At 27.3% G+C, this 11,122-nt stretch overlaps 1 protein-coding gene across 3 annotated transcripts in view; it reads left to right on the top strand.

The window, feature by feature from the left end:
* The window catches only part of LOC106689776 (facilitated trehalose transporter Tret1), an 85,606-nt gene extending 74,963 nt beyond the window's left edge, over positions 1-10,643 (top strand). For all 3 annotated transcript variants that reach the window (XM_014434948.3, XM_067049707.1, XM_067049708.1), the window contains 6 exons: positions 992-1,144; positions 1,405-1,646; positions 2,174-2,300; positions 3,316-3,587; positions 5,517-5,641; positions 7,257-10,643. In XM_014434948.3, the coding sequence (XP_014290434.1) occupies positions 992-1,144; positions 1,405-1,646; positions 2,174-2,300; positions 3,316-3,587; positions 5,517-5,641; positions 7,257-7,357 (1,020 nt within the window). In that variant the 3' untranslated portion in view covers positions 7,358-10,643. The remainder of the gene's footprint in view (positions 1-991; positions 1,145-1,404; positions 1,647-2,173; positions 2,301-3,315; positions 3,588-5,516; positions 5,642-7,256) is intronic.
* The last annotated feature ends 479 nt before the right edge of the window (positions 10,644-11,122 follow it).

Here is an 11,122-nt window from a genome sequence, read left to right as displayed (position 1 = left end):
TCAGATTTACTAAATGTATTATAATGTACAGTTGCAAATAGCAATAAATAAATATTTAAAAAAAAATTATTTAATTTGTAAATATTATTATAAATAAAACCGTAGATGGCAACACTGTTTCTGACCTGGACTTTGTTTAGGCTTGCCTTTGTCTAAGGTATGTTTCCTATTGGCATTCATTAAAGAAACATATACTCTTTGTCTTTTGTTACCCTTCCTCATCCACAACAAGGTGTAGCCATCTTGTGAGGGTTTATGGTGCACACCCTTAAAACTTGCTAATCTTCCTGTTCGGCTGACCTAACTCAATTGAATAGGCATTGTCTGTGCCTTCTGAAGTTAGTTCACCTCACTTCTTAAATTGGTGATTTTTGATAAATAACTAGTGTGGAGTCCCATCCCAAGAACAGATAAAAGTACTTTCTTCTTAGAGATAAAAACACTCATTCACTGCATTACCCTCTCCCTCTCTTCCCTCCTCATTCTGTCTCAACATCCTTCAATCATAGAAAAAAAAATTTTGTTACTTTGAACATATTAAACGAATGTCTGCGGAAAGACTACCAAAGATAAATATGGAAAGAAGAAGTAAAAAAAGGAAGACCTAGAGTGAAATAGAAAGATGAGGTGCAAGAAAGATTGGCAGGACATGGCTCCAGAGAAGGGAGCCTTACACAGAGAAGAGTGGAAAAATTTTGAAAGAAATTTCGGTCTAGGAAAAGTATAAAAGTGGAAAATTCTTTTTAAAAAAATAATATTTTTCTCAATTAATGCACTATTCTTAGATGTTTAACTATACTAATTTAACTTGTTTTGCTGAAATATGTCACATAAATAATAATAATTATGAATCGTCAAGAAATAATCATGTTATGTATCTGGTTTTATATCTGTATTAACTTAATTTACTCCATAGCTTTTCCCCATGTTTCGTTCAACCATATGTATTGAGGTAGACTTTGTCTTAACACTAAATCTGGATTGTTTTTAGATCCCAGAATCACCCATTTGGTTGGTTTCTCAAGGACGTTATGCTGATGCCAAGAAGGCTCTAGCATGGCTCAGAGGTTGGGTGTCCGAATCTGAAATCGAGCCTGAATTCAAGACAATACTCGTCCACAATTCTCCTAAATTTGCTGCACTTGTAAGTCAAATATAAATTGTATTTATTTATTTATCTTATTTATTTTGATTAATTTATAATGTTACCCTTATTTGAAACATTTACTTGTATTTTTAAGTAGTTATGATTCTTTATAATAATATATTAAAAATTATAATAAAAAATAAATAAATAAATAATATTAATATAAAATATTAAATAAAAAAACAAGCTGTATTAACATCAATATCTCATTCAATTTTTGATTCACTAAAGACTAATATTGAAAAATTGTTGTTCAGGTTGATAATGAAATACCAACAGTGTCAGGAGACTTCGATATGGATACAAAAGATCCAGTTAAAAGTGAAACTTATAAAGAAATAAAATATGAACAACAGTCCAATACAGCACAGACAGACGTTGATACAGGACTTGAAGTTTCAAAACCTGAGACTGAGAAAGAGAAGGAACCAAATTGGAGTGGGAATAATAAAAATGAAGAACCATTTATTCGCTTCTTAGCTCGCCCTGAGATGTATAGGTTAATATAATTGATTTATAATATATTCTTCATCATCTATATCAGAAAATACATCTCACCTTGTATTTATATTATGATTTAACTTCACTTGTACCATATTTGATGCAAATTATTTTCTTTGTTAGCTAGTCCTTCCTCTATAGTTAACGGTCATTAGTAAACTAGACAATATGATTCCAAAAATAACACCATAAAAAAATATTAAAATAAATATTTCAATTTTAAAATATGTTCCTATTCAAATGTTTCACATCTGATTTATTCTGTTAATCCTAAGGTACTCATTCATAAAAAAAATGTATCTATTGAATGGCAAAATATTATTATAAAAAATAATTATAAAGATTTATTTTTTTTTTTTAATTTGATACTATTTCTAATACTTTTTAATATCACATAGACTATATGTTGTTGACATTCAAAAGTAAGATCAACTTTTGAAAATTTCTAGAACAAATAAATTTTTATTCCTAGCAAGTTTTGATACAATGTTAACAATAAAGTGATAATAATTTTGTCAATTTCAGGCCTCTTCTATTGTCTGCAGTTTATTTATATCTATCAAATGGAATAGGAGTTGCTGTTTTTCGGCCATATTTAGTCTTGATTTTCAGAGATTTCAGGATTGAATTCATCGATGAATACATTGCAACTGTAAGTTCCTAAGAGTAAGAAAAAATATTAAAAGAAATAATATAATGATATAAAGTTGGGTATTTTCTGCTTGTGAATTCTTTAGGGAAAACTCACATCACAACAGAATTTCAGCTAAATGTTTTATACTGTCACGAATTGAAGAAATTATAAACATTTAAATAATCATGCTTATAAACTGGTAATTATATGTACAATTGTGCTAATGGTATGAAATTAATGTATGTATGTGAAACTTTAAAATTAATATCTAGAGCAAGGGTGGCCAAACTTAATGATCTTTTGGGCCACTTTGGAAATGCATCATAACTCCGTGGTCTGCATATATAATTACCAATTATATATCCACATATTAGATTTAAATCCACTATAGACATTTTGGTGTGGTCAAGTTTTTATTTGTTCACTCAGAAATAAAAGTCGACCCCGAGGCTGGATTCGAAAAGTTGGTGCTCTAACTGTCTCCGGAACTAATTTGGGCCCCCTCCCCATATATCTTTGATTCTTAATCTGTTAAGCTGTTTAAGTCCAGTACTAGAGTATAGTTTCTGATCCTGAGTATAATTATTATCCAATTATGTTACTATCAAAATATTATTCTCCACCTAAGACCCTAAAAATCCAAAGTTATAACATGAAGCTACTGGCGAGAGCCTTCATTGAGAAATGGAATGGCACTTCGAGGACAATTCATGGCCCAAGTAACTGTATTTTATCAACCAATTTATTTAAAATTCTGGGAACTTAGTAGATTTGATGATTTCCAAAATTCGAAGTTTTATGTTTACTGCAATATTATTAAATATGAGGTGTCATTCACCAATTTCATATTAGTTCTAGAAACTCTTCCAGTAGAAGATCATTAATTTAAATATGAAGTTGTTTCAAACCTTAATTTTTTGTAATTTTGTAGAGTCAATTTCATTAGTATTAAAACATCCCAAACCTTGAATTCTGTATTACCCATGATGTTAATTAATTTGTTGATAATTTTATTTGTACTTGTTACTTTTAGATAGCTGTCACAACGATTGGTCTAGTGGGAAACATAGCATCTGTTGTCTTGATGTCACTTATTGGGAAACGTCGCCTAACTATAATAGCAATCATTTTATGTGCCATTGGATGTTTTGGAATTGGCATCTATAAAGTTATTGATGACCATCAACCCATCCCGCCTAACATGACTTGGCTTGCTATTGCCTTTATGATTGCTATATTTTTTTCAACTAATCTTGCTGTCGGTCACATGCCTTGGGTTCTGATGTCTGAAATATTTCCTCTAAGGTAATGTTTTATATTTTATTATTTAATTATATCTACTGTGAAACTTCTCATTACTACAAAATATGAATCCTGACCAAATGTATATTGGATCAATATTTAATCCCAGTCCTAGCAGACTGGGAAAAAAATATATATAAACTAAAAAAAGAAAAATATATTTTTATATGAATGTCAGAAAGAAATCCAAACTCTTTGTATCTGTAAATTTACAATTAGTGATTTAATAATACTGAGCTAATGTATTCATAATAAGTATGAAGTGAACTGAAGAATACAATATAAAAAATATATATAAAAGAATGAAATATATAACAAATATAATATTATACTACATACAATAATACAATAAGTAAGATGATATCTAATCATGTTATAAAAATCAGATGTTGGCCACAACACCTATATACCAAATAACAAATACTTACAGTAGTACTTCTTCCCAAAAATTGAGTAAAAAAGTTCTCATGTCTGCCATTCCCAACTTTTCTGATTACTAAACTGATTTATTTTTTTTAAATTTGGTGCACTCAACGATAATCCTTGGAACTCTACTTTATTTTCCGCACTTTTTTTTTCTTTTTTTTTTAGACCTGTAGAATGATTCTGAAACAGTTTCGAATATCATATCTATAAATGTAAGATTTATTAAGTAATTTTATTTTCAAAGGTACAATTTATGGTATTTTGAGGTTTTTCTTCAGAGCTAGAGAAATACCTTCGTAATTCTAACATTTTATATAAATTTTCTGAAATAATATTATAATATTTTCATTCTTTCTGTCATTTCAGACTGTCCATTCATTTTCTGGTGTCGTCTCATTCACTCTTATAATTTTTTTTTGTTGTACTTGTATTTTTTCTTTCATTAAGTTTTTTTTTAATTTATGTTTTTTATGTTTATGTGTTATTTGTTGTGTATTTGTTTAACAGTCACTTTTTTATACAATTTCTATTTGAAATTCTATTAAATTTTTTTCCACTGTTGTGTTATCTTTTATATTGATAAAAGACAACAGGATAATGAACATCTATTATTTCAAAAGAATAAAATTTAAAAAAATTCCAAATAGAAATTGTATAAAAATAGGTTTAAAATAAAAGTTGCCATTCAACAAATAGTTTAGAAAAATAAATGTAAAAAACACAAGTTCCAGGGAAAAAATAACTATAATAGGTAAAGAGAAAATCCCTGAAGAAAGGGGGATGGTCCAAAACGTTGGATTGAAGAATATATCATTAATGTTAAATTAATAAAAAATGTTTGAAGGTTGAACGGATTTCATTAAAAAATTAGTTTCAAATTCTTAACTATCGAAAGTTCATTAATTTGTTGACATCGCCTGTTTTTCCTATTGCATTCCTAGATATTCCTTCATAGACATAGCCTTTATTCATATTGTAGGTATTTTTCAAACCCATTTTTTATAGATTTTAGAGCCTTTTTTTTTCTTTGTTAACCTTATAATCCTTTCATTCATCTATTTTTAATCATCAATTCCAAAAAAAATATTACCGCCTGTTTTTCTTCATGTTTTTCAAATCACTTAGCAATGGCCAAAAAAAAATTATGACGTCTCACAAATTATTTAGCTAGTAAAGTTTTTAACCTGTTAATTACTTTGATAAAATAAAATTATTTTTAGATAAGTTGTTGTAGGCTTGTAAAGAATCAGAAATGATTATCAGTAAAATTTTTAAATATAAAAATAACTAGTATTTATCCTAATTAGATAAATTTAGAAATAATTGAAAATTAAAAATATAATCATTGTTAATAATAGGATGTGACTTCATACAAAATATAAGATGTAGATTAATTTAAAACTATATTATAATGGTATTCATTACTCAGGTTATGGTAAGTTTACTAATATAGAAGTTTTACTGAAATAATATTTAAGATTTAATATTCGTTATTATATTTTTTAGAGGTAGGACATTAGCAACTGGGGTTGTGGCAGGATTTGGTAACTTTCTTCAATTTTTAGGAACCAAGCTGTTTATCACATATGTCGATAAGATGTTACTCAGTGGAACGTTTTTCATGTATGGAGGTAAGTTGATAAATAATTTAAATTTCAGGTTTAATTCTATCCATTAAGAACAGAATATTATTATCAACTTGTAAAATGTATAAAGTTGCCACCTGTCCAACATTTCTCGGAAAAGGCTCGTTTTTTACTCGTCCTGTGTCCTGCCAACCCTTGTTATGGGACACAATTTGTCCCTATTTCAGTAGTTCTTTTTTCTATTTCTAGTCTGAAAGATTATTTTACAGAACTGGTTATATTATTGGATGAGATTGAGAGATTTTCTGGTTGGTGGAAAAGATGGGCTATTTTTTTTTTTAAGGCCTAATAGTGTAATCGGTTTAAAGTATCTATCCATTCCCTATTTCCAACATCTCACCAAGAAGATGAAAATTTGCAATCATAGACAATTTTTGTAGTTTTAATAGATTTTTAGTTTGTTTTTTTCTATTTCTTAGCTTTTCTAGGCAATTTCTAATCATCATAATAATAACTAATCAATGGAGAAATCTGTTCCTAAGTCTTTGCAGTGGTATTTTTTTTTTAAAAAATGTTACTGAATTATGTAACAATTTAGTATTATTGTAGCATTGTATAAAAATTTTTAAGTCCTTGAAAATTTTTAACTAGACTTTCAAGGGAATTTTATCTAGATTAATAGAATAAAAGGAAATTTCATCTACTTTATGATGGTGTGATACTATTCAGAAAAAACATAACGCCTACAAAACATAAAATATTGTAGCGATACCACTACTGTCTGCTGGTCCAACTGATGGAGCTGCCAGAACTGTTACAGGCTGACATGGGGCAACCTAGTAGCTAAGACGTGAACTACGATAATCTGACAAACGTTTTATATTGATATTTGTACATGTAAATTAATTAATTTTACACATGTAATAAACATTTAATATTCATAAATGCATTATTTGAATCAATAAAAATTATAATAGAATCTTATGGTTCTGAAAGCTTACATCTTATACATTGCATCTCTCATGGTATTTTTAAGCACAGTGAGATTAGTAGGGCATAGTAACCATTATCCATTCTGTGGATGTATTTGAGAAAATGCAAAGTTATTTTATTCCTTGCCATCCCCTGTTTGACTGTGAGCAACCTCATGGAGTGGAATTTCCATCCTGTGGAGATTTAAAGCAAATACCCAAAACTCACCCATCTTCCTGCTAATTCATCTCCATTCCAGCATACCTTACCTATTGAACATGCATTGCCAAGGGCTCCTGATGTAGAGTACTTCACCTCTTAATTCAGTGCCTTTTTTCTCCTATTCTGCTGCCAGTTGGATTATGGCATACAAGAACTTTTTTGTAGCTCTCGTGGTTTACTATCTTTGAAAATATTTCCCAGGATTATGGGACAACCTGTATTTTAGACTATGGCATACAAGAACTTTTTTGTAGCTCTTGTGGTTTACTATCTTTGAAAATATTTCCGAGGATTATGGGACAACTTGTATATTAAAACTTTAAATCAATAACTTCAAACATGTATAAAACCTCCAATCATTATTATTATTATTGAGCAGATATTATATTATGTTAATTATATTATATATTATATTAATTCAATTGTTTCAGCTGAACAATGGCTAATAATAATTTTTTTTTTCCAGGTACTTTCTTAGTAGGACTCATATACTTGTATTTCTTCATGTTTGAAACTGAAGGTCGTTCACTCGATGAAATAGTCGCTCTGTTTAGAGGAGAAAAATAACCAAAACATTTCTATACGTGTAGAAATAAAATGTAATTATGTACAAACTTGAAGCATTGAGGATCAAATGCTTATTAAACTAATTTAATAGGCATTACTGCATTAATTGGATATATATATATATAGAAACATGTGAAATTTATGGACTGAGAAAAGTGCCATTTTATCAAACCATATTAGTACTTTTTTTTTTTCCCTTTGAAGTTATATTTGAAACTATTAGCAGTATTATTAATACCTATCATATTTACACATAAAGAAAAGTTTTTATTAGAAAAACTTACATTTTTGAAATGGTTTGAATTACAGTGAACCGATTTGCTATGTTTGAAAATAAAATTATTCTCCCTCATATATTTTAATTTGCTCACTAATAAATGACTAACAACATTTTTTAAATTTATAATAAATCAATCTTATAAGTTTTTTCTAAAAATCATCTTGTTCCTACTTTTATAATAAGAAATAATAATAATCTCATGAAATAAGTGCATAATTTCTTCTTAATGAAAACTATTTGTTATTAGAAGTATATTACCACTAGTTCAAAAAATCTTTCCATTGTAATGTATGTTGTATGTTGTTAATACTGTTATTTATTTTAGATAGTTTCGTGTATCAATTTGTTATATGGGATTTTTATAATCATGTCTAAAAATATAATAAATTACTAGCTATTATTTCATTATTCATTTATAGCTCAAAATAAAAGAGGTTAATTATAATGCACTGTGAAGTATGAAAAAATGGCTACCCACTATACAATACTTTAAAACCTCAAATTAACGAATATAAATATTCATATTTTTAATTACAGAACTAAATTTGAATAGAAGTATTCCTTCCTTTAGCATCTATTATGGCTTACACTTGTTATGACAGTGACCTAATAAGATTTTGAATGAATTCAAAATGAATCCTTTAATATTGTTTCATCAGAACATCTTTTAACCCAGGAGGGGTATAGCCTTGAGCATTTTTGGAAATAAATGTCTATATTTTCCTCATATTTCAGCTGTTTTGTTTATACTTTTGTCTACCTTCCCTCAACCCTTTGATGTTGTTATTGTCACTTGTTTATGCTACTCCCTTTTACCTTCCCACCAATACTCAATTCAGTTTGGTTCTGGCCTCCTTGTGACTGCAAGATTGAGCATTTCTCTCACCAATACACTCCTAATGTGACACCTTTGTTTTCTCCTTTGAGCATTTTGCTCACCTGGATACCTCTTGCGTTTCTTATTTTAAATCATGAGTCAAGGCAAAAACAGAAGATCTTAGATCTTTTACGAAATCTGGATTCTTCAGCCCCTGATGGAAGAGCTACAATTTACAATTTCAATTTAAAATTGCACTGAAAGTAATTGTGAAGATTTTTGTCACCATCACATTCAATTATATAAAATAAATAGTACAAATCGTCTACCATGAGATAAATGCTCACGAGACATCTCTTAGAGGAAAAAAAGTAGGACACTCCTAAAAGGTTAAGGCTCAAAGAAATTCAGCTTCTTTATGTTTGTTGAACACTTATTCTTTAGATGCTCACTAGATTCTAGTTAGATATGAACATAATGACCACACTAAGCACCCGATAGAAATGTTTTTCGAGTATTATGAAAGGGTTACTATTTTTAATGCTTCTCATTGCATATATATGATTTATTTGATCAAATGTTTCAAATTAATAATCTATATAATTTCAAACATAAATATTCTCCTTCTATAAAAAAGTAATTAAACATTATTTAGGAAATTTGTGAAATATTTTTATTGTAAAGAGCCCTATTTTTGATCGAAACTATTCTTAGTCAATTATAATCATCAGAACTTGAGTGTTTTAAATTGGCAATCTATATATCAGTGCTCATTACCTACATATAATAAGAAAATCTTACTCATCTACCTTTTATTATCATAATTAAATTTGCCTCTCAAATGAATATTGTAAACCATTTGCTGTGGGAACAATCAAGCATTTACTAGATCTCTTATGTTTTTCAAACTTGTTAAAATTAAATTTGAATTATTTTTGTATAATTAGCTTTTGTAAATGTAGGAAACGATGAAGTGGCACACAAGACTACTATAAATATTAGGATCTGATTCATACTAAGCAGATTCTTTCGCTTTTCTTGTTTAACTTAGATTAATCATTTTTAATATGTTCCTTTCATTGGCACAAAGTCTTTTTGTTATTTTAATTGTATTTAGATGAGCCTCTATAAATCTTATTTCAAGGTTCCTTGAAAAAAAATTGGTACAATGAAATTACAAAACATGTATTTAGTATGTTAGTGTACATGTCAAGTTTAGGTACAATGTTACATTAAAAAAATGTACAAATTAAATAAATAATATTTGCAGATTTTTTAAATAAAGAATTCTTATATTTTTGTTTAACAAAGACAATTATTAATATATAGTATGTACATTAATAAGAACCAATAAATACAGATTTTTCTTATTCTTGGACAATTGGTTTTTAATTTATTTTACATGTAATATATTTTTTTCTTATTTACACAATTACAAACATTATCACATGCATATTTAATTGTCAAAATATGAAGACAATTTTTTTCAATATGCTGAAATGTTTTTTATAAAGTTAAAAATTCAAGGTTCTTGAAAAAAAAAAAAAAATGATTTTCATATAAAGATTTGAGAAGGGTTCAATTATATTTTCAATAATATTAATAGTGTAGTTTCAAAATAATATTTTGTCCAAATAACTTGTTTCTGAAATAAAAGAAAGACCATATTTATCGGTTCTATTGGTTCATTCAGTATAATATGTTTTGTAAATATAATAAATTTGTTAATTATTGTAACATTGAAAAAATAAATAATAAGAAAAGAGGCTGTTATATTTAGAAATATTTATATATGATTATAATTAAGTCATTTTTGTGAGGCATGTCAAACTTGTTTACCATCAAGAGGCAGCATTATAGACTATTCAATACCAACAATAAACTTTTTTCCTTTAAAGAAATAGCATAGTTCATCATTAACCAAAATTAAAAATATTTTAATCTATAAAGTACATATATCAATCAGTCATCAATAGTTCAAAAAAATAAAATTAACTATTTTCAAGAATTATATTACAGAAATATAACTAAAAATTCGAAACCTATGTATAATGTATTCCTCAACTCAAATCTAAATAATGAAAATACCTTCCCAAGCCATCAGTAGTAAACACTAAAATGAATTACAAAAATATGCAATGGGTTTTTATTCAGATTAAATACATCACCCCCCAAAAAAAAAAAAATATGAAATACTTTTGTTTTTTAATAAACAAAATTATCCCAAAACAAATTTAATTACATTAAAAGAAGAATTGATATGACAATAATTTCTCTGATTATACATTAAATAAAATAGTATAAACATTAAATTATACTTAAATTAAAAAAAAAAAAAATATATATATATAAGTTTACAAAATAGTTGTGCGAACAGTACTTTATTAATCTCGTAAACCTTGCCAGTACATTTGTTTGACAGAGCTGCTTCATGCGATTATTTATTATTTATTTAGTTTTAAGACATAGTTTAAAGGAAAAAAGTATTATCAATGGATAGCTTTCTTTAAGCATAAGTTGAGATGAATTACTTCTTTCTAAAATGTATAATTTGTATAGTTATTGCTAAGTTTGTTTTATAATGTAAATATATATATTTAGAAATTTCGAATAAATTGTTTTGTTTTTTAAAGAATTTTTTTTTCATAGACTGAATTAATTTGCAATT

Source organism: Halyomorpha halys, unplaced genomic scaffold (assembly GCF_000696795.3).
Source record: "Halyomorpha halys isolate HHAL.00 unplaced genomic scaffold, Hhal_1.1 Scaffold1464.1, whole genome shotgun sequence".
In the NCBI taxonomy this organism is placed as follows: Eukaryota; Metazoa; Arthropoda; class Insecta; order Hemiptera; family Pentatomidae; genus Halyomorpha; species Halyomorpha halys.
The sequence above is the reverse complement of the archived record's forward strand: the minus strand, read 5'-3'. Positions and strand labels throughout refer to the sequence as shown.